General features: G+C 33.1%; 2 protein-coding genes across 4 annotated transcripts in view; one reads left to right on the top strand and one right to left on the bottom strand.

Annotated features, from left to right (window-relative positions):
• The window catches only part of LOC126817430 (ankyrin repeat family A protein 2), a 10,109-nt gene extending 4,543 nt beyond the window's left edge, over positions 1 to 5,566 (top strand). For all 3 annotated transcript variants that reach the window (XM_050544403.2, XM_050544404.1, XM_050544401.2), the window contains exons 3-8: positions 1,011 to 1,108; positions 1,551 to 1,617; positions 1,957 to 2,022; positions 2,840 to 3,063; positions 4,284 to 4,431; positions 5,475 to 5,566. In XM_050544403.2, coding sequence (XP_050400360.1) covers positions 1,011 to 1,108; positions 1,551 to 1,617; positions 1,957 to 2,022; positions 2,840 to 3,063; positions 4,284 to 4,431; positions 5,475 to 5,527 — 656 coding nt within the window. In that variant the 3' untranslated portion in view covers positions 5,528 to 5,566. The remainder of the gene's footprint in view (positions 1 to 1,010; positions 1,109 to 1,550; positions 1,618 to 1,956; positions 2,023 to 2,839; positions 3,064 to 4,283; positions 4,432 to 5,474) is intronic.
• LOC126817429 (katanin p60 ATPase-containing subunit A-like 2) lies at positions 5,235 to 25,665 on the bottom strand. The gene is made up of 16 exons (XM_050544400.2): positions 25,506 to 25,665; positions 20,896 to 20,966; positions 18,574 to 18,743; positions 15,563 to 15,611; positions 14,914 to 15,055; positions 13,848 to 13,985; positions 12,957 to 13,034; positions 12,259 to 12,336; positions 11,502 to 11,600; positions 11,172 to 11,235; positions 10,800 to 10,918; positions 10,261 to 10,358; positions 9,752 to 9,859; positions 8,893 to 9,061; positions 7,955 to 8,057; positions 5,235 to 6,948 (listed from the first exon to the last, which is right to left on the bottom strand). The coding sequence occupies exons 1-16, from the start codon at positions 25,566 to 25,568 to the stop codon at positions 6,815 to 6,817; spliced, it is 1,683 nt and encodes a 560-aa protein (XP_050400357.1). The 5' UTR covers positions 25,569 to 25,665; the 3' UTR covers positions 5,235 to 6,814.

Raw genomic sequence — 25,665 nt, 5'->3', positions numbered from 1 at the left:
ACCTTATACAACTACGAGGGCTGGCTGAAAAGTTGTAAGCCAGAAAAGGATAGATCAATTGGGGTGAAACAAACTTTTGCCACCAGCAAGTACAATCATTGAATGAGTCATAGACATAAGAACTGCAACTGTAGTGTTACTATTGTCTTCGTGCCAGAAATGGACAAAACTGGCTAAAGGGCAGTAATCAAGTACCAGCAACTAAAAGGACTAATCCCAACACAGATACATGCCGACATGATCTCCACTCTAGGGGATGATACCCCTTCCTTCCTTTTCCTCATTAAAGAAGTGGGCTGCAGAATTTAAGCATGGCAGAGAGAGTCTTGACAATGACCTGCCTCCTGGAAGGCCATCAACAGCAATCATCCAAGAAAACATTACCTGAGTGCATGACATGGTGATGGCTAATCAACGATTGACCACTCAAGATAATAAATATGCCAGTGATGTGGGTATGTCTCATAAGAGGGTTGAGCACATTATCGCGGAGTTAGGAATGAGAAAAGTTTCGTCCCGTGACAATCTGCGCCGTTTTGAAGCAGATACTGATAATCTTTTGGCCAGACTAGTAACCATGGATGAGACTAGTTTCCAGAAATGAAAAAGGAACTAGAAATGATAATGTTATGTCAGCTGTGAACGACTTTTTTTTAGGGTGGCAGAAGAAAATTTCTTCCTGACCAACATCCAGGGCAATCAAAAGTCGTTGGCAAAAGTGTGTACACCTTGAAGGGGACATGGATACCATTGACTTTGTATAGGTCTTTCACAGATAGGCTTAAAACTTTTCAGTCAGCCCTCATAAGAACATGTCATGCAGAACATAATGGGAGAGAAAATTAATTGAAAAACGTCTTGATTTTAATTGATTTAGAGAAATGTAGTTTTGTTTTATTAAAGTAATACAGCTGATAATGTATACCAAAATGTTATTTTAAAATAATGCTATCTGTATGTAACTTAGTATGTTCTTGTAGTTTATCGGAACATGTGTTTACTTGTTTCAGCTGATGATAGTTTCCATGGAAGTAGTGATGCTGATTCATCCCCAACTAAACCTAGAAGACATGAAACTCCTTCCAAAATTAATTATTCACCTTTTAGGGTTGGTATTTCCTCTGTGGTATTTCACACAAATTTTGAAAAGTATTTTTTATTAAAAAAACCCATTTTACTTTGATTTCACACTGACAAATAAAGTAAATAATTCTATACTTTTTTGACAAACCAGTTTATTATTCACAATTTAATATTTTATACTCGCATTTGGTTATGTATATCAGTCTTTAAATTAAAATGGTACATATTTTGACTATAGAGATACATGGCTTGTGCCTTTAACAAATTAACAATACTGCACATTGCCATAAAATTTAAATTACCAGGTATCTACTGTCTTTTTTATTCAACATTGTAATTACATCAATTTACACATACTTATTTTTGCCACAGTACCCTTAGGCCTTACCTCCTTAAACTTCCTGTATTCTAATCTTTTTAGCAATATTACAGGTTTATTAAACCATGAGATATGTCTTGTTTTTCAGCCATCAACTGTCATGTCTAATTTACAGAGAGGTAATGTTCAGACAACAACACCCTCTATTATACAAAGTAAGTGCTTAATCAATAATAGTTTACACATCAGACATATTCTTTTTACTTATGAAAAAGAGGAGTGCAACAATGATTACAGTCCTCTGATGGGCTTTATACATTCCTAAAGATAAATTATGCTGTCTGAAGATTCGAGTCCTCACTTTAAGTCTGGAGCCACTGTTGCTCAGTGAGTAAAAGGTCCTGGCTGAGAAAGTTCCTTTGGATGATCTGGTGGGTTCATATTTTGTGATACAAAAATCAAATTAACTGTATTTTAGCTGTGATCTCATCTTCATAAATAAATAAGACTTTTGATAGGATATATGTTTTAATGACTATTTAAATGTGTTGTAGATATGAGTATACATCAAATGGCTGCACAAGGAGAATTAGTTTTATTACAACAAGAGATCAAAGATGGTAAGATGACTTTAGAAATAATACAACAAAAAAACAATTTTTTTTATCAGGCCCTAGTCTCTGCAAGTCTTTAATATCTTTGTCTATAAACTGTCAACAAGAGTGTGACTGTATTTGACACCGAGACCAGATTACCTCCCTGTGTATTATTTAAATTTAACAAACATACACGTTACAAACAGAATGACAATCTGATCTGAAATCAATTCTTAATCGACTAGGTAAAATCATTGAGAGAAATATGAAATAAAGTTAAATATTAAAGTAGATTTGAAGTCCACCCGAGTACAAAGTGACAATTTAGTCAAGAAGAGTAACAAGTATTGATGCACCAATATGAACAAAGTCAATTAATTGATTTATGATTTTGTTTCATCAGCTATTGTAACCTACATTGATTGAAAATCAAACTGGATATTTAATAGTAACATCGTATTTTATTGGTGGTTTCAAATGGATAGACATATCCTTAATATTATTATAGCATGTTCAGTAACATCATCTTTCAGAGTCTGAAAGAAATCTTTCACATAATCAGTATGGAACACTTTGTAAGGCCCGTTTTCCATGTATGCATTTCTGCAGTAGGCAGACTTTTTTGGCAGCTAAAAAGAATAGTTGTGTGATGTAGCACTGGTATAAAGTGGATTCTGTCAAAGGGGGTTGGCAATATTTCTTTAAAAGAGTAGTAACTGGACAGGTCAGTATAACTGTGTAGCTGTTAGATTTATTACAGGATTTTTGGTCTATGACATAAATTTGAACTTTGCCTTTGCACAACAAGATTTTAATTCCCATATAATTTGTGTACTTTCAGGCTGTGACATGAATAAAACAGATGAATCCGGTTTTACAGCATTATTATGGGCGTGTGCTAATGGTCAGATGTCGAGTGTAGAATATTTACTACAGAATGGTGCCGATATTAATCTGATTGGAAATCATGGGGAAAACGCACTCCTACTGAGTAGTTGCTATGGTTATTCTGATATCATGTTAGAATTATTAAAACTTGGAATGGATATAAATTATAAAGATGAGGTAGGAACCAAATGTTAGGTTAATTGTTTTTTCTCCCACAGAATTGAAGGGGTCATTTCAGGATTAACATATAATATATTGTCATTTAAAAATTAGCTTTCATTTTTCACAGACGAGTCTTTAGAAGAGGAAATAAACCGAGGTAACCCATGAGATTAGGTGGGTGGGCGACCCTACTCCTTGTCATCTACTAACCCAGGATCAACACCATGACTTGCATGGATAACCCACCTTATGATCATTAGAGCACAAATTTCACCATTTGGCCGCCCAAACCTCTGCTACATAATTGGAACATGCAAATATGGTTATAAAGAAAACCCTTGATCTTTTGAATTAAATCAAGTATGAGCATACTCTAAGGATCAGAAACTAAGCTTGACATCTTAGAAATCATCTTGGAATAAAACACAATTGTCCAAGGAACAAACATGCCAAGTTTCATGTTGATCATACTTGAAATGACAGAGCTTTAAATTTTTCTGGAGAGAGAAAAATGAAATGAAATGGGGTTTAACTTCCTACTGTTCTGCTACTAAACTGGGCTAATGAAGACGGGCATACGCCATACAGTGTGCTATGAGCGAAATTTTGCCCGAGCAGCGGCGCTACGGCCTACTCTTATATCGAATTCCAACTTCCAAGGGATCTTTTACGTGCACGCCAATATGTGCACGGGACCTCGGTTTTTCGTCACATCCGAATGACTAGACAGATGTCCTTGTCAAGGACTCTGTCCTGCATCACTGACAAGGGGAAACCACGCCGGAAAATCTGGATGAACTTTCTCGGCCAATGCAGGGATCGAACACCCGACCGCCAGGCTAGCGAGCCAGCGTCTTTCTGGAGAGAGAAATAGGGCTGAACATCCACAAAACTAGATAATTTTGGGACTAACATGGTTCAATTTTATTTCACTAATTTGCTTGTGCGTATGGGTCTTTAGCAGTGTGAAGAAATCAAAGGACCCAGAGAAAACCCACGAGGTTAGACAGGCGACCCTATGCCTTGTCACATAAAAGCGGGGAATTGAAACCATTTTTCTTGAAGATCGTCGTCCCAAGAAAAAAGTACAACAATTAAGATGAGTAGTGCTTGGGGTCCAGTTCCTTGACCAACAATGGTATATTCCATTATGAATGAACCCAAAAACACTTTTGGTCACTACTTTGATTTCTGTGTCTACTAATCTTTAAATTGCTTGATTTTCTCCTTTCTAGAGTGGTAGTTCAGCTTTGATATATGCAGCCTTTAATAATCACACATCATGTATACAACTATTATTAGAATGGGGAGCTGATATAACTATAACTAATGAAGATAACCATACAGCATATGATTTAGCTGTTGGTCAAGGTCACAAAGCTGGTATGTTGAATATATCTACCATATTTTTCGGGGTATAAGTCGATACTTTTTTCTGCTGAAGTCTGGCCTTCGACTTATATACGGATAAAGGTAAAAAAAAAAAAAATGCCATCTTGAAATAAAATGTTTTTCAGTAACCGTCGCTCAATGATGCTGCACACACTATCGTCTAAGTTTCTTAGTTTGTTTATTTCTTTATTCAAAAACATACCCCCACCCCTTCAAAATATTATGATCAAAATAGAATCTTTTCTCAGATATTCGTCAAAATTGGCATGTTTTCATTTATCGTTATTTCATGGTCCTCGCAAGATTTCTACTTTTAGTTTTCAGTTAAATTAATCAATTATACTATACTGCATTGTTTTAGTAACGTACTTTATAAACACCTGAAATTCGAAACAAAGCCTGCAGTGTCTTATTTTTTAACAGATATATTGAAATAAAAACTGGTTCAAATAAAACAAGAACACAACTTGGAATATTATTCAAGTTAGTCCTATATTTATAAACTGATTATTTTATTGTAATTAATATCATGGGCCAATTTTTCTTGGCGTACACCGGTATGGTATTAGACTAGAATAACAGTCCTGAAACTCGATAACGATTGCTACCGTGGAGTTGAAAAACATTTGTCTTATATACAGCTTCGACTTATATATTAATGGAGGTCGGGAAAACAGTAAAATATGACGATTCGACTTATACTCCGTCTAAAGTCTTTATTTCTGCTATAAATTTAAACCACTGGATACCCACCAGTTCTCAATTATTTTGCAAATAAAAAAAAAAAATTATAAGAAACTTTCAGCTTTATTCTTTTAAAAATACATGTTTGTAGCAGTCTTTATAAGAAGCATGATGATGAGCATTAACAAAAATAGAATCTGGGTTCTTTAAAGCAGATGCACACCCCAAAAAGTATTTTCCTAATACTTGATAATTTTAATCTTCTTTTCTGTTTTATCCTGTCGATTTGGTAATCAATATTTTATTTATTTTTGACTTAATCAATTAACATGTAACTTTTTCTTCTTCAGCTCAACAAGTAATTGAACGTCACATGTTACAAATGTTTGAAAGTCCAACTTGAAAGATTTAATTTCAATAAAATGGTTAACATTAATGTTAATATGAGTGACTTGGGCTAGAATTGGCGTACTACATGCTGCTATTAGGTGCTTGAAGTGCTGGTGATACAATAATATTTGCCACGGTATGGGAAATGTACAGTCAAAAATGTTATCTCAATTGTCAGCACAGACACAGAAAGAAAGCAAAAGTATGAACTGAACATATCACTAAGCAACTGTTTAAACATTTTTCAGATGATGTGCTGATAGACTTTAATAAAGAGATTCTATTTCTTATAAGGAGATGTGAATGTTTTATAATAAATAAACATGTGTGAATTCAAGAAGTTTATGGAAATATTTTCTATAAGTCATAAATTAAATAATGTACAATGGTCAAAACAATTAAAAAAGATGATAAATAAAAACAAAATATATAATTTAAATAAGCAATGTATGCTTCAACAAAAAATTCTTTAAACATGAATACTGGACAGAATGTTGTTACAATAAAACCTGGTTCTACTAATATAAAAGCAGAATATCAAAGCCTCCTGATTTAAAATTTTATATATAAATATTATCTTAATTTTATATATCACAAACAATTTTATCACAGAAATGAAATGTGGACATTAGTTTTTCTTTTCAAGTGCTGCCTTAAAGGAGCAGTCCCAGGGTAGCTTATGATATATTGTAGGTTTCAGCATGCAAATCCACCCGTAAAATGCAAATAAATAGCCTAATCTGAAGTTCCGGTTCAAAATATTGAGCCATATAGGAATGATCGCCAAAATCGTTTAACTGGGGTTTCATGGCTCATAAAGAATTTTTGCCTATTGTGTACAGAGTAGGCTATCGATACCAAACAGGTGTGTTTTTTGAAGAATTATCAGAGGTTCAGATAGTTACATGGGACTAGCACAAACATTTCGAAAAGCTTCCGGCACAAATAAAGAAAAAAAATATTATTTCATTCGCTAAATATATATCTGGGACATCTCCTTTAATTAACAGAAAAATGTACATAAGTCAACATATTATCATATAAATAATGAGTTGGGCTTTAATTTTATTGCTGGTCACAACAAATAGCTGTATTTTGATTTTCTTTTATCGCTGCAATTATGCCTTGGAACTAGTGTACTGTTCTCCAACAAGTTTACACTATCTTATATGAAAACATCATACAATGGCAAATTCTCCATAGAATTCTGGATGGAACAAGCAAGCGTTTGACAAGGCCCACCTATAGTGATAGGAAGATTAACTGGTATTAACAAAACACTCCCTAAAATCCTCCAACATCAAACTGATTCATACTCTTTCTGCCATGCATCATATTTAGGTTTTAATAGTTTAGCAGATGGTTTGGTCCTTTCTAATGCACATAAAACATCTTTAGTTGTTATTGTTTCAAGTCTTATATGTAATAATTCACCTGAAAAATAAGTATCAAGTAAGTATTTCAATCTATTGTTCATCTTGACCTTCCACACGGTCCACTGTGGGGTATTAAAGTAGCTAAGTCTCTAACTCAATATCATCCAAAGTCTTACACGTTGAAAATACGAATTATTTGTCAATTCAAATCAAAATTAATGTTGTGATCTTACCAGGAAAAGGCAGGCTTCTGATATCCAATATTTAAGACAAAATAAACATTTTACCATTGGTACACGAATCGTGTACCATAGTGCATTTTAGCGTCATTTGCAACAAGTGACCCGAAAGAACGAAGCTATACATATTCAACTGTTGAGCCTGCTTAATAGACTGGAATAACCAGACGCTAGAAATTGCTATAGGGTTGAGACACATGCTGTATTTCGCTGGACATAACTGATTTGAAATTAGAGTCAAAAAGGAAACAATTGAATGTAAATCAGTTTATATACAATCAGATTACATTATTATATGCGTTTAGACCCATTTGGGTCAATTTCTCGGTCCTAAATATTAGCGATTTAGCTCCTTTAACTATTCCTCCAGCTGCTTTCACCACAATCAATTTTAATCTTTACTAAATAGCTTCAAATTTGTATTCCAAGAAATAAAGATGGATCATTCGACTTAGGTTTAGTGTTTCATACATTTTAAAACTAACAGTCATTTTTGTTATTGGTATGTTATTAGTTTCCAACTACCATACTCTTTTTTTGACATCAAACTGTCAAATAGCCACACAACTCTAATAGGCTACTAATTTATTTGTATTATAGTTTATTGTTCTATCCAGTTATTAATGCATCTAAAAGAACATTAAAAATAAGTTCAAACAGCCTTGGAAAAACTATGCAAATTCGAATATTTGTGTGAGCTCTAGTCTAAACTGTGTATACTTTGTAGATTTTAAGTATAATAGTTTATTAAAATCCTGACTCAATCCAGACAAGTCAGTATTTTATTATCATACCTATATTACTTCTCTCCTAATGTATTCTTACCTTCTGAATGGCCTTCTAGAGCAGCAAATATCTTTCTTACTGGTCTCATTGCTGCTTCTTTACATAATAATTTGATATCTGAACCTGAATAACCATCTGTTTTCTAGAAACGAAAGATAATTAGTAAATTATTTATAACATGAAGACACTGTTAAATTAACAAAGTATAATGTTGTTCATCTGTAAAAAAACAACACAATTTACCATAGAGACAAAAGCGGTGGTTGTCAACAACCCCAGAATAGCATGGTATTTCTAGCTTTTTCATTCTGATTCTGATTGAAGCCCATATAGTCCAGCAGAACTATGACTGAACCTGGAAATTGTATACAAAGTTTTTTTTATGATTGATTTTAGTAGTCTGGGGTGTCCTCTTTCAGAATCTGCCGGGTGAAGTTCAGTCACCCTTGAGCCATTTGAGAAATTCAACCATTTCAAATAATCCCCTATAACTCCCGTAGTACATGTATTTAGTCTAGGATGATAATTTTGGTGTCTAACCGTATAGTGTTGGGGCCAAGGAATACACTGAAATTGTTCAATATGTTGTGGGGCAATTAGATGATAGTAAAATCTAATATGCCAGACAATATGGCCCTTTAACTCTATAGCGGCAGTTGAGGGCGATTATTTCACCAAACTAAACTATATCTCGAGACAAACTATATATTTCTTGACATAGGAGTATACACCACATACATGACTATCAGGGGCCCAGGGCCACATGGGACGGCCCTGGAAAGGGGGGCACAAGCTGTCTTTTGAACATTAAAAAAAACAAATTCTACCCACAAAACACGAAAATAACCCACACAAAACTAGGTCTAATTTGGTTCAATTTTTACAGAGAAAATAGAAATTACACACATATATATCATAAGTTATAATACAATCTAAATATATCTTCTATCTTTAAGCTGTGTGATATTAAAACTTACTGATGCTAGTAGATCATAATCTAATTCAGATAGTAATTCTAGATCTCCTTCACCAGGATTTACTACTGGTGGTAAGAAATGGTGAATCATAGATTTACGGGCATCTAATGTTGGCATGTCTACCAGAATTCTTTTTTCTAATCTCCTTAACATAGCATGATCAAGTTCCCTAAAATATATTACATATATACAATTTACGATAATTTATATAAGTCAGAAAAAAAAGTGACCAGAAAAGACTGTCTTAAATTATGTCTACAGAAGTGACCAGAAAAAGACTGTGTCTTAAATTATGTCTACGTAACAATAGTTACTAGTATTATATGTGACTGCCATATTATCACTGTCTCATATATCTTATTTTAAAAGCTTACTTAATTATCTATTAATTATACATTGCATCTTGTTTGTTGAAACATATCAATATACACAAAATGAAAAAAAAGTTAAAGCACCCTCTGTTTATTTTACAATGAACCATTTTGTGAGCATGCATGGTTTGCAAGCCAACACCTATGACAATTATAAAACATAACATGTTAATCATGTTTTGAAATTTTAAACATGATTTTCACCAAACCTTTGGGGCAATGTTTTGCGCAAAAACAGTAGCCACAATAAGTATGGGAGGGCAGGGTCTGGAACACCATTTTGTTTCTTTTTGTGTATTAAGAACATATAAGTACTGCTAAAACATAATGTAATATAAAAAATAATATCTGCTGTACTTTAATATATGGAATAACAATTACCCATACTGGTTTATAAACATGCAACATCGGTATTTCTCAGTATTTTTTGCTTCTTATTGACTGGAAGGAAGGGTAAATAAAATATTACACCCTGGATGATAACCTACCATGGAAGGTTAGAAGCTGCTAGTAGAAAAACCAAATCATCTGTTTTAGCTAAACCATCCATCTGTACCAATAATTCTGTCTTCATTCGTCTGCTTCCTTCATGTTCACTGAAATTAATTAAGAAATAAAAATTTGTCATGCCTTTATTGCCCTTTCAAATATTCCCCAGTCATATAACCTTACAGTTATTTTTACAGTTATTTAAACACAGTATTCTGACAAGAAATGCAATAAATGGTTATACGTGTGGGTAAATAGATTCATTCATGACATACATGAAAATAATAGAACAACCACTTTTAAAGAGAGAGAGAAATGGGGTTTAACGTCCACTCGACACAAACTAGGTCATTTCGGGACTAACATATGGTTTAATTTTATTTCAATAATTCACTTGCGCGTAGGGGTCTTTAGCAGTGGGAGGAAACCGGAGGACCCGGAGAAAATCCACGAGGTTGGACAGGCGACCCTACTCCTTGTCACGTACAACCCCACTTTTAAAACTTACCCTCCACCACTCTGTGAACCTCTAATACTCATCAGAGATTCTAACTCATCTAAAAATATTGTTGACGGAGCATGGAAACGTGCTAATTCAAATAATACCTGTAGAAATAAAACAGAAAATGTTACCATCACATCTTTCCAAATAATCAATATTTGATATGCATTGCATTATTAGGGATGAAAAACACAGATTTTCTATACTTATCCCTGTCTCTAGTCCTTGTCTTCATCAATAAACACTGTATTTTTGTAATTGTGTATCTCAGGGATAGTCCAATATAAAAAATATGGTAGGAAAGAAAATCTTTGTATGGTGATAAAAACTTAACACAATTTTTCTGTTCTAAGAGAGAGGTGATGAAATGTCAGAGACAGCAGTGGTTTACTTATTCTTAAACATAAAACTACCACCTCATTTATGGGATTATTCCTTGAAATATAAAATAATCTGTTTATTTTAATTAAAATATACTTATTCTGTATTGGATATACCTGTACTTCATGATGCATCCTCTCCAAGCCTTTTTATATTGTACTTACCCTGACAAGTTTTTCTGAGTCACCCCTCCATTTACTGACTATACTAGAAGCTGATATATTGAAGAAAGTTGTGTTACATTCTGTAGCTACTGCTTTAGCTAATAATGTTTTACCAGTACCTATAGATAAAACACACAAATAATACAAGTTATTACTTTTCATAATGCATACAACTACATAAACTCACTCAAATGGCATTGATCCATTTTTGGGGTTATATGGACGCAACGCCATACTCAATTAGCCATTGTGATTCTGAACTAAATAGGAGTGTTAGCAAGAGTTAGTGTGGCAACACTGATTAAGATGAACCTTAATATTTTTCAATTGGCTATCTTGGACTATAAAATTATACACATCATTTATATTTACCTGGTGGTCCATACAATAATAAACCTTTCCATGGAGATAATATACCACGAAATAACTGAGGATACTGGAATTATACAAATAATACATGTTAAATCTTCTAACAACCAGTAATACAAATCAAACAATTTTTGTTGATTGCACTGACATTTGCTTATTTCTTGTAAACTAAGGCCACATGCCAGTAAGATTGGCCCAGTGTTTGGTATACTATATGTGAAATATGATTAAACAAACGTCCATATAACTTATTACAATAAAATTTAGGATGATAAGTGCTATGAAGTACAGAACAACAAAGTAGTAATTTCCAATGTTTATTGATTTCATTACCTTTATTGGATAAACAACAGCTTCTTTCACTAATCTTTTTGCTTCATCTAACCCAATTATATCATCCCATTTTACATTAGGATTATGAGAATAAATATCCTGTAAAACCAGAAGTATAAGGTATAAGCAGGTCACAATTCTAAGATATTATAATATATAAATGGTTCAATTTATGCTTACCAAAACAACATTATAGAATTAAATAAAAAAATTATTTGGTTTCATTTTTTGGTTGTACACTTCTTATAGGGTGCTGTCAGTAATGCACGATTGTGATTTGTCAACTCCTGATTAACCAATTCAATAGAAACTTGTGATAGCAGATATTCTGCAAAATCTTATGAAAGGCTTTGATTATCGTGGCATCCAACAACATTTTATTCTTAAACATATGTATGTAAATGGTGATGGAGTGACCAATCAAACAAAAACAACAAGCTGTGTTCTAATGACTGCACAACTTTAAACTTTCAAACATGTTGACAAAAATTGACGAATATCACCTCACACATTTACATTAAAACTGAGATTGAGAGTAATTAGAACTACTGTGATCACTTGCTTATAGTTGGTGGGACATCTATCTAATTAATATGTAGGATCTTTAAATTTGTAATATTAAATGAATTGTAACAAAATGATTTTAGAAAAATCTGCAGTGTGGGTGGATATAGATCAACAATATAATAATTCCTTAATCCACCTGAGTTAAAGTAGCCTAAGTAAAAATATACTTAGTATCATATATTATACTTACCCTACTTATAACCTGTGCTAATTCTCTCCATTCTGAACTATAACCAACGTAACCACCTAAAGGTTTTAAAACTCGGTCCTATAAAATAAATAAATTTGTATGTGTTATCAAACTGTACATTTGAATATTTCATTGATTACTTTAGCAGAGAATGTATGTTGATTTACTACAATAATGACATGAATAATATTTAGAGAGCAGGATTTGTACCCAAACAGTTGAAGGTTTGAGAATTGAATAAGACACATCATCCTTGTATTCCAGTAGACCTAGCTGTAAATGGATACCCATAGGATGGTGTATAGTATGAAAGACATTACATAAAACACTGTAGCAATCTTTGGGCAGCTTAAGTCGGGGCTCTTTCTTAGGTTTAAAGAGTTCAGAGATAAAAGGAGGTATTCAGACTTTAACTGTATCCTATAGTAATAATTGTGTTGTGCTTTGAGCCTAACCCTTAGTCTTGTGGAGTAAAGTGCATTATAAATATACACATTATCATTATTATCAATATAATTTCAGGTGCCAAAGCTTACTGCGTTTTAACACAAGTCTTGTGATCCCATGCAGTCTTAACATGTCTGTTTGGTGGGATTCTAATAACACTATACAATATGTGAATGTAATTTATTAACCCGTTTATTTAGAAATATCTAGATTAATGAAAGATATATCAGATAAATTAAACTTTGACTCACTGTACTGTCACATCCCTCCTCAGCATTCATCCTAGTGGCATCAGTGATCATTGCACGAATATCTATTATCTGACCAGGCTTCAATATAATTCATTATATGCTATATTACCATATTATATGCTGTATTTTTTTTGTATTACCACAGTTTTGCTTTTGGATTATAAGTATATCATTTGAAAGTCTGTACAAACAACTCAATAACTAAATCAAATATACCATATTTATTGTAAAACTAACAACAATTTATCCTGCTATAACAATTTTAATCCAAATAATAATGTACTTCCAATACATACCGTACATAGTTCATAGATAAACTAAATGTTGAGATGAAACTAATTTTGTGTTTGACTAATTTTGTGTAAGTCAAAAATGAAACTAAACAAGCTGTCTTTTGATTAATCTTTTAAAACAAATACAGCTATTAAACGATACAGCACTTCCCCCCATCACTAATCAAAATAATAAATCAGATCAACCCTAATCAATACCTATTTTTGAAGACACTTAGACCCTACTCTCACCTTTTAACCCCTTAACTGTGTAGTTTTTAAAACGTTAACTACCCCCTATTGTGTAATTAATTTGACGAACAACATCATTTTTGGACCTTTGTATTCCTGAATACAAACTATAGTAGTCTTAAACCATATTAAAACTAAAGGTAAATAGAGTTGTCTCCCTTCAATTAGATTTCCTCGACCAGACGTAATATAACGTCCTACACATGCTGCGATCGTATGTTCGAAGAATAGGTTGGGGAAAATACCTCCAGGGCGTTATATTACGTCCTACACACGATGAGTGGCAGTTGTCCTGGACGTTATATAACGCCCTATGCAGTTAACGGGTAAAATTAAATCAAAGATAAAGAAGTAAATACATATTTACCTTATTTCTGGGTTTAGCAGGAGTATTAGAATGTGTGTTTGTATCTGTATGATTATTTTGTAAACCTTGTACAGTTAGTCCTTGTAAAGCCAGTCCATCACCATTACTCTGTGATTGATTACCATTCATATTCTGTTGCTAAAATATAAGATAGACCTTGTATAAGTTTATACAATATTATTAACTGCCACTGGGCTTACATAAATGGATCAAAAAGGGGGTGCTTCTTGACGCATTATCAAATAAAAATATCAAGAATTATCTTGCTAGTTTACTAAATTATAGCATGTCTACACCTATATTAAACATACATTATGCAAGAGCTAAATCTGCCTATTGCAGGTCTTTCTTTAGGCCTGAAATATTATCTAAATTATTAATTAGACATTAACTTATCCAGACCATAATCAACTCTCGATGTCATCGCTAGCCTGTGATGTTTATTGAATTAGGTACCGATTTGCTGTTTGACTTCCATTCATGATTTAATCATGAAATGGATAATAAAGACTGTGTTTTTTTATCGTACCGATTTTAGTAATGATGGCCGAGGCTAGGCCGAAAATTCAATCGTTAAAATCTTGGTTCAGTGTGGATCAATTTTACTGAAATTTTCAGCAAATTCCCTATACATTATCTAGTTTTAACTATTATAGTGAGATCTGTCAGTTCTTTATCTAGTCTCCCATAATGTAATTTTAAGTTTATCAAATGTAAGCAAATGTTGTTTTCTTATATATCATGAAAATGGCAGTTTGATGCTTAAACAGAGCTAGCTAGTTATTATGTCAAATACAGGAATACTGAAAGTGAGATTGGACTTCATTGACAAAAAATGGTCAACAAAACAAGCCAGCACCACCTAAAATTAGTATTAATTTTGTTTTTCTTATTAAATGTTAAATAATAAATGTCAGCACATTTTAGCCTGGATTAAGGCTTGAAGAATTAGATATTGTCCGGAAAATGCAAATTATGATCAACGATTTTAAAGTTACAATGGATTATTTTGCAAAGAAGGACTCTAAAATATCTAGATCTAAAAATATTAATTTAATATATATACCATATTTCCATTGGCTGCATTAATAGGTGGTTTACGAGTAACATTTTTTGAACCAGTCCCAGACCTGGGTCGAGGTGGGGGACTAGGAGGTCTAGCTGTCTGGGGAATCTTGGGTAGTTGAGGTGTACTATTTGTCTTAACACTGAAATAAAAACATAATTCTTGTGACAAATAATCATTAATCAGTGGTTTGAAAGAGTTAATGAAATGGGGTTTAACATTCTACTGGGCTAATGAAGATGGGTATACAGTGTACTATAAGGGAAATTTTGCCCGACCGACAGTAATTAAATTTCAACTATCAAGGGTTCTTTTAGGTGCACACAAGACCTTGTCTTTTCAGCATGTCATGTGAATGACTAGAAGCTGTTGCTTTTCATGCCCTTTGTCCTGCACCACTGACAAAAGGAAAACTAATAGGAAAATTCTGGGGAACTTTCTCGACTAACATTGGGATCAAAACCCGGACTTTCTCATTTTAGCACCACTGCTCCCACTCCATGGTTTAATTAAACCATTCTATTTGCTTCCTAGACCGGTGATGATTTAACAATTTTTTCCATGCTAACAAAATCAAATTTTATTTTACAATTTAATAATTAAATAAAACATAAAATACCTGTATTCAAATTATACTAATTTAAATTACCTGCTACTTCTTGCTAAACTTCCCTTTCCCCCTCTTCCACTAACACCAGCTACCAAACAATATCAAAATATCATAATTAGAACAAATTTACTTATTGTAACAGTATTAATGTTCATTAACATTATCAAACCAATTTTGAATCTGAATTGGTGAAACTAAGTCTTTTATATTTGAACATAATATTAGGAGATAGTGATACATATTTATATATCAGAAGAAAAGTGGATCTGAGAATTTAAATGAAGAGAGTTGATATTTTGATTGGTTTAACTATCTGTAGTTAAATTATTTAAAGTTTTCAATAATCTACTTGTCATTACGAGAAATTTAATAATATCTAGATTTGATTGAAAAAGCTATTATTCTTCAAAATGAAAAATCAAATAAGATAACAACTTTATTTCAATATCAGTACCAACTACCAAACCAACAATTCATAACCAAGTCAAAAACTTGGATATTTCTATTTATATGTTCAAATGTATCAAAACACAGACAGACTACCATATTCATTACGGGCAACCTTTTTCATTGATCTACCAAGTTTGCTTGCCAACTAATCAAAAGATAAAACATAAGACACTAAAAATATTTAACAATCACCCATAATTACAATCTGATAATGATTAATGAGCTGCAGATATTCATAACCTTTGCTTCAGGGGTGTACTAGACTCGACCCCCTCAGGAGAATCTAATCCTTCACTGATAATTTTCTGTTTCAATCTTTGTCTATTTGATGTACCGTTAAACTAAAATTCTCTTGAATTGGATTTTAAACATTTAAAAATAGCCTATATATATATGTAAATGGAAAATATCTTTAGATATATTACTCAAATTCATTTTTTTTTTATTTTATGAAAAGCTAAAGCTTTCTCGCTATAAGCAGTATAAGTAAACTTGATAAAAAAAAGCCTTTTCATAAAAAGTAATAAATATTTTTGAATTAAAATATATAATAACAACACCATGCAAATATCTGTCAAATATTAGTGTAACAAGGGCAAGGATTATATATCAATCAAATAATATGCCTGAGTGTACCAAAGGTTAAATGTGCCAATATAAAATGGGTTTATCAACAAAACTTTGTGATTTAAATAATACCTGTTAATCCTGAAATCAAGTAGATATATTGTGTAATAGCAATAAATCAAAAAATATACATATTCTTTCTTTAATAGCATTCCTTTAATTAATAGATCTAAATAGTATGTAGTATAATAATCCTTGTAGTTGTAGTGTTCTCGGTCATGGGGGGGGGGGGTCACGATGGTAAAGTGGGTAAGACGCTGGCAAGCTAGCTTGGAAGTCAGACGTGTTCGATCCCTGCATTGGCCGAGAAAGTTCATACATATATTCTGGCGTGGTTCCCCCTTGTCAGTGATGCAGGACAGCTGTCTAGTCGTTCAAATGAGACAAAAAACCAAGGTCCTGTGTACACATTGGCATGCACGTAAAAGATCCCTTGACAAAATTTCCCTCATAGCAAACTGTATGGCGTATGCCTGTCTTCATTAGCCCAATTCAGAGCAGAACAATAGGACGTTAAACCCCATTTCATTTCATTTCATTTCATGTCTTCGGCCATTGTGCAAAACTGAAATTCAAGTGGAGTTGTCTCCTCTTTATATCAAGTGAGCATGCAATTGCTAGTATTGGTAATTTCCATGGTCAGCTCAACTGCTGCCATTGTTATCTCAAATCATGACTTACTCTAATAGTTCCGGTACAATAACAGATTAGTGCTATTAAATTATTATCACAAATTTAATTCATCTTCAATAACACAAGTCGTGTCACGGGAGATAATAACACGTTTCATGCCAATTTGTTCAAATAAACAGTTTTATAAAAATTTATATGGATTTAAACATTATATTTAGTAATCTATTGCCTTAACCTAATATATCATTATTCAACAATATGTTCTTTAAAACTCATTAACAGTTTAAATAAAAGTAGGTCGCCATGAATTAAGTAAGTCAGTATGAATTAAAATTATGGTATCAAAAATCCTTTACGGGCATTTAGTTGCTGTATGGCTCATTACACTATAACACATACTGGTACTTATGGAAGAAAAATTACCAATATTTATGGAAGACATTGAGAATGTTGACTACTCTTCAAATATCATAATGTAGAAAGAGAGAGATAAATGGAGTTTAACGTCCACTCAACACAAACTAGGTCATTTCGGGACTAACACATGGTTCAATTTTATTTCAATAATTTGCTTGGGCGTAGGGGTCTTTAACAGTGGAAGGAAAGCAGAGGACCCAGAGAAAACCCATGAGGTTGGACAGGCGACCCAACTCCTTGTCAAGTCATAATGTAAAGATTTTAGAATAGGTGTTGTGTGAGACGACATATTGGTTAGTGATACATGTATGATTCTGATTGCTGTATTCTGTACTTGATATTGCTTGTAAAGTCTGGTTTGATTACCCTAATCCCTGAGAGCAAACTGTTACAATAGTCTATTCTAGACAGAACTAGTGACTGTACTAGAGATTTGGCGGCATCAATCGTGATGAGATGTCGAATGTCACTGACGTTCCGAAAATGAAAGTAACAGGACTGACACAGTTTATCAACCTGCGTTTCAAATGACAAACAAGGATCTAGATAAACACCAAGATACTTCGCAGCACTAGCTGAATAAACTGAGTCTCTAATTTTAACATTTGTTTCAGATATATTCTGAAGGCATCTATTTGCTCCAAATAACATAGCTTCAGTTTTGTCATCATTCAATTTGAGATTATTTGAGGTCATCCAATTTTTGTACTGTTTCCAGAGTGATAAGCTGATTGAAACTTATCCCTAAGATTGTTGATATGTATGCACACAGTCTGATGTTTACAGCTTTCTCTAAATGTTTTGAAAGGAAAGAAAGATTGGAAACAGGACGGAAATTTTTAAGCACATTTCGATCAAGTGAATCCTTTAAATTAGTAATTATCCTTCCATAAGTAGCGTACATATATAAGATTCATACATACCACTTTGTGTTGTTAAGCGTTTTGTAATCTTAGGATATCTTGCAAACTTGACAAAATAATATGATTCGTATTCCATGAGAATGGTATCCAAGTCAATATTATCACATACTTCATATCTGCTGATGTCTATATTTGTTTCTTTTGACAAAGCTTGGGCTGATTCTCTGTATCTGAATGACAAAATTAACTGAATACTAGTGCATGGTTGCTACTTCGCCTGTACATTCCGGACATGACCTATGCGATTTTCCAAACGTCGCCAATCAGACATCAAGATATGGTGAATAATAATTAATATTCAAAATTCCAAAATATATTGACTGTACTGAGTATACATGTATAACTATTACTCATCTGGATTATCGCTGATAATAGGCTGCATTGATTAGGTAATGAAGTGATCAACGTATTTATCATGTTATATAGTCTATACACCTACCTTGATTAACAGCTTAAAGATGCATTATGTAAGAGCTAAGTTTGCCTATTGCAGTTTTTTTATTTTGGCTTCAAATGTTATATAAATTATATAAATGACAAGCCTATAATCATCTCTCCAGACCATCGGATGGCGCAGATGTAAACAGACAACAATACGATTGCCATTTAATGATTTGATTTGAAAATCGAGAAGCGAGGCTGAGTCTCGCCAACAAGTAACATTATTGCTGCAATAATAAACAATCTATGTCAAAACTTCAAACAGTGATAGCGTCATTCAGAATAAAGTAATTTGAATTAAATTTTCAATATATTAATTTTGAATTATCTATTTTGGAACTATTAATTATAGTAAGAACTGCCAACTCTTTATCTAAATCTTACATGATTCATCTTTAATCTGTCTTGATTGACTGACTTAATCTTTTGTGGTAGGTTCTATTCACCAATCTAATCCTGAAAAGAAGTCGTTGCTTCTCCTTTGTTGGACTATTTATCAATCCAGTAAGAGTGATCAAAAACTTAATCTATGTGATTACCTCATGGTTTCTCCATTGTCAGACATTTTAATCTCCTTGATGTCAGCCGACAGCATGTAACAACTAATCATAGATGTCACATATCCTAATAGCATAGAACACCCCAATGTATGTTTAAGGAATAAACATTTCTAATATGTATTCATTTACTGCACATGACATCACTGGCGTTTGAGGGGATTTAGAGTGTTTTCGATAATTAGGTAAAGTCGTTTTTACTGGAGGTCTATATTTGCGACTTAGAGTGAAGATGGCTCAATTAATTTCATTCAGATTGGTGTAAATTTTCCAGAAAGTGTATATAGTAGCCACTGGCTATGAGTACATCAAATTTTGCTTGGCTATTTTACGTGCTATAAGTTCTGTGTCGTCACACAATAAATTTCATTTGTAACCATTTTACTTCGGAAGAATTGCCACATGGCAACCCATTTGTAATTACACAATGTTTTTACCATTTTCCATTCACAGACCACAAAATATTCTGTACATATATCCATACGAATCGCTGCCTATTATTAGCTATTAATAAACACCTTTAATGAAACTATGACTCTATACAGAAATTCCCATCTACAGTGGCACTTTCCCACGATCTTGCTGTCGCATGAAATTCATCGCTTACCATACATACCGTAAGACATTTCTTGCTACGAAACTAGTAAATGGTAAAGGCATATTCTTCGCAGTGTTTCGTTTTATTAGACCTAATTCTACTCAAGCACTGGCGTAATGGAAGCAAATTTCTGTTCCAAATTATAACTGGTCAATAGTCCAATTAACAACCAATGCCTAACTGCATAACAATGTCATTCAGGTTTAACCAGAGCTCCACATTGTTCACATATTGTTACGTCATGACTCACAAATGTTTTACCCACAATTAACCAGTGCATAGCACAATATTGCAGAAAAACTAATTGCGTGACAAACGACGCTATCAACGGCTAAAATGTAAATAATACTGTTTGGAGACGAACAATACTTTCACCGTTTTTAATACCATAAATCACTGTCCAAAGTTTTAGGGAAGACCTCAGATTAAACGAAGGGCTGTCATGCTGCTGTACACAATATCCCTCAAAAGCTCAAATATCATAAGTCAATCCAGCAATGGCCAGAGAGGGATTTCTTGGGCCATTACTTCAGGAATATGTGGTAAAGGACACATAACACTAACAAAAAACAGTCAAAAATAAAAAAATCTTTGAATTTTCTTAAACTAAGCATTTTGTATAATCCACAGAGTGTTGATACTTCATACTAATTACTTAATGCATACTATATTTCTATATTTCACACCTTATATCTTTATTCATAATCATATTATAAAAATACTTACCCAGCTTCTGATAAATAATTCAATACCAAGATTAATAAATTTTTCTTCCTTGAGTCAGTTTTCACTTCATCCTTAAAAAAAACAAAAAACACACGTGTGCAAGATATTTCCTAGGATCAAAGGTTCAAGTATAAGCTGTAAACATCACAGGCACTATAGTAACACAGTATTATTGAGAAACAGCTTTTAATGAATGATGACAAACGGTGATATTTCAAAATGTCAAAGCAAGCTGCTTGGGTTTACGACTGGGTATCCAGGCAACTCAAACCAAATACCACTTGGACCAAGACTAGTCTGACCAAAACAGAGACCACTCGGACCATATAAAAAGACCACTCAGACCAACCCAAAAGACCACTCAGACCAATTAATCTATATTGTAAGACCACAATAGCTTTGCTACTCAGACCAGCCCAAAGGACACCTTGCACCAATAAATATAAATTACAGACAATAAATATTTTTTTGTTTATTTATTATTAAATCAAATTAATATGTTGCTATTTATTTATTATTAAATCATAATAATCACAATAGAAAGAGGTGAATAATTTATAGGTGAGTATATACATAACTTAATGTCTTCAATACGTGTAAGTACATAATATTCGATAATGGCGCGTGACATTACATTATTTTAGGGGTAGACTAATCACTGGAATTTATAGGTGAGTATAGACATAAGTTAACATTCAATACTGCGTGACATTACATTATTTTAGAGGTAGACTAATCACCGGAATTTGCTTATAAACCATAGTAATTGTTATCCATATATAGTGTGTTATTTGATCACTTATAAACACTGAAATTCACTTATAAAAATCACCAGAATTCACTTACAAACACCAGAATTCACTTTGAAGATATCAGAATTCGCCTGCAAGAATTTCCTATTTACTTATATTTTGCATTAATATTAATATTTAATTCCTTAATAACACTTAAAATCCCCCCAATTTTTTTTTAAAACATATAAACACCGAAATTCACTTTCAAAATATCGGAATTTGCACTTAAGACCTCAATAATAATAGTAATAAAAGCGCTATACTTATTCCTGTTTACTAATATTTTGCATTAATAATAAATTACATGTACTTTAAAACTCCTAAAATCACCTGAATTCACATTGAACAGATATAAACACTGGAATTCATTTTCAAAATATCGGAATTCGCACTTAAGACCTTTCTATTTACTAATATTTTACATTTACTTTAAAAAAAACGGAATTCACTTTGAGAAAATCAGAATTCGCACCCCAAGACAACTATATTTACTTATATTTTGCATTAATACTAGATACTAGAATGTACCTGTTGTAAGAAATTAAAAGAAATAATAAAAATCCTATAAAAATAAGTCAAGATCTCAACCCTTTTTAAGTGAAATTAAATGAAATGGGGTTTAGCGTCCTACTGTTTTGCTCCTATACTGGGCTAATGAAGACGGGCATACGCCATACAGTGTGCTATGAGCGAAATTTTGCCCGGGCAGCGGAACTATCGCCAACTCTTATATCGGATTCCAACTGCCAAGGGATCTTTTACGTGCATTCCAATGTATACACGGGACCTCAGTTTTCTGTCCCATCCGAAGGACTAGACAGCTGTCCTTGTCAGGTCCTCCATTCTGCACCACTGACAAGGGGAAACCACGTCAGTAAATCCCAATGAACTTTCTCGGCAAATGCAGGGATTGAACACCTGACCTCCAGGCTAACAAGCCAGCATCTTACCCACCGTGGCTCCCCTCCTTTTTAAGTGTAAATAATTTAATTGAATCAACCTGTCCATAATATCATATTTATTGTATTGGACGTTAAATCTATAATAAACAACAACAAATTACCTACACCTCACTTGCAATTATTTCTATGATGGTGCGCTTATTGAGACGAGTAGTAGGAGTAGTTTCCAAGTGAATTCCGGTGAATAATGATAGCTAGAGCAGGGGAACCCATAACATTATTGTGTGTGGCTGTGTATTTTATGTAATGTTTGGAAAGATCAAAAGAGTTATTCATTAGACAATGTAACATCTGTTATCATATAGCCGAAATGAATTCCGGTAGTCTTTCAAATAAATACACCTACAACATCTTCATCGAGTCTGTGCAGAAATCAAAATAGTTATTAGGGGCCTGTATGTATTATACATTTAAAATAAATTAGTTTTGTGGGAGGATTTAATGCAAAATATAACTAAATACAACTGTTTGGGGGGCGAATTCCGATTTTCTCAAAGTGAATTATGGTGATTTTCGGTGCTTAAAGTAATTTATTATTAATGCAAAATATTAGTAAATAGGAAGGTCTTAACTCATTCTGTTATACTTTCGCCAGGCATCGACCTAATTAGCTACTGAATTTCACCGGCTTACGCCACCTGTCAACTACCTAATGTCTAGTCACTTTTCCTAACAACAACTGTTGCTGGCCTCTTTGATGTAAAGTTTTATTGATCAAGAAAGTTATCACAAAAGGCCAATTAGCTTCCCAAAAGTAGTTATCCAATAAATATATAGTTTGAACTAATTACTGGAATTATAAAATTTGTAGGTCACATCAAAGGTTTAGGGGTTATAAAGGTCGTAAACTCACAAGACAATTTGCCCATCAATGACTGCTGCCGGCTTTCCAAAAGTAGTTATTTATCCAATAAGCGTATAGTTTGAACTAATGATTGAAATCATAAAACCTATGTCACATAAATGGTTTCGGGGTTATAAGGTTGTGAACTCTCAAGAAAATTCTTGTCATAGGGCGCCATTTTGTACGCAAGTTTAATATTTTCACGCACGTTCATCCAATAATTTCTTTGCTATGGAAAGTGATTCCGATTCAGAATTTGAAGGAATTTTATCAAAGGATATTTACATGTGAATATTAATCTCAGTAATGACAAATGTTCCGGGGAAAGTGATTTTTCCCAGATTTGAAACCCAGAAGAAGATACATGATATACAGCATACTAAATATGGCAGCCACTCGTCTCTTCGTCGAATTGTAATATCCCAGAGCTCACTCTTTTAATAATTTCTTCACTATGGAAAGTGATTCCGAATCATAATTTGTAGGATTTTTATCAAAGGTTATTTTAAATACAGTGAATATCAATCACAATAGTGTTCGGGAAAGTGTTTTTTCTGGGATTTTAAATGGAGATGAAGATGACCCAGATATGACTTCGAAAAAAAAAATCAAAATGTTGGCCCGTGGTCGGCGAATACAAAATACCGACTTTGTTCAGCAAACTAAGTTAAATTCAGTGATTTTTTCAACATTTTTAGGACATTTAAATAAGGATAAAAATAGTTTGACTTTTTAATTTGTTCATTGTAGTAAATCATGCACATTTTGATCGTCAATTACACAAATGCCTACGGCAGCATGTTATGGCCTGTTGTACAATGTGCGTGTGCTAAACAGTGTTGATTTTAAATAAAGAATTACTTTGTTGTTACTTTGTATTAGTGCTTAAAATATACCATTTTGATGCCCAATTATATATCTTCATATGAATATTTGAACATTTTTTGACTGGAATTAGTGGTATAATAGTTTGTGTGTTATTTTGTTTTCACTGCAATATATTGGATTAATGGATAATCCTTTAATTAGCTCCAGGGAGATAAGCTATTGTCTAGTTAATTGGCTTAGGGAGAGACAGGAGTAGATAATTAATTAAGTCTAGGGGTTAATGAGGTCTTAAGTGCAAATTCTGATATTTTAAAAGTGAATTCCGGTGATTTTTGGTGTGTTTAAGTAATTCATTATTAACATTAATGCAAAATATATGTAAATAGGAAAACCTTTTTGGCGAATTCTGGTATTTGCAAAGTGAATTCCGGTGTTTATAAGTGACTTCCGGTGTTTATAAATGAATTACAAGATTAGACTAGCCAATTATTTTAGCCTATTTTAGTATTTATGAACAGATATGTACTGGCTATCGATATAGTGTTGACGGTATAAGCTTACCGTACATCGAGAAATATGGATTGAGAGGAGGGATTAGGCGGAGGGGTATTTCCTGAATACTTTTATACTGAGGTGCAATGGCCATGGGATTTAGTGGAGGTTGCAACAAAAAAATCTTTCCCCTTTTTAATGTGGTGGTGGTGGAGCACAATACTAGATCTTTGTACGATCTGCGAAATATCTTTCTCTATGGCAGGGTTAGGGTTCGGGTTAGGTTTATAAATTACATGTCAAACGTACAAATTGAAGCTGTACCAACGGTGGATTGTGGCTAAACCTATTCTGAAGAGTTAGGGTTAGAATTGTGGGTATAAACACGGAAGAAATCAAAGATATTTCTCAGATCGAGAGGATCCAGTATCGTGCGGTGGTGGAACTCCTTTCTTTCTTTTTTTTTTTTTAACTGAGCTGGGTACTTAGATAGGATATCTACAACCTCTGCATTGTACTAGGTTGAGAAACTATGAGTCTGAGCATCAGTTGACTCATCATAAAGCCACAGGGTGTTTGTCTTTTTAAGTTTAAATAAAAATGTGGAAATCGGAATTCGCCTCTCTACTACACTGCCTAGAGTGACTAGAGGCTCTACTTTGCTTTGAGGTCTAACTCTAATTTACTTACAGCTTCACGTGCTTGATTCGCTGATCTTATGGACTGATAACTCAAGTCGCTCATAACACTCATTATGCATTCCGGTTTTCTTATCAAAAAGAGAGTGAATTCTGGAATTATTGTTATAAAGATGTGCAATTCTTTTAAGAATGTTTACTGTCGTGAAGGT

This window comes from Patella vulgata, chromosome 4 (genome assembly GCF_932274485.2).
Source record: "Patella vulgata chromosome 4, xgPatVulg1.2, whole genome shotgun sequence".
Lineage (NCBI taxonomy): Eukaryota > Metazoa > Mollusca > Gastropoda > Patellidae > Patella > Patella vulgata.
The sequence above is the reverse complement of the archived record's forward strand: the minus strand, read 5'-3'. Positions and strand labels throughout refer to the sequence as shown.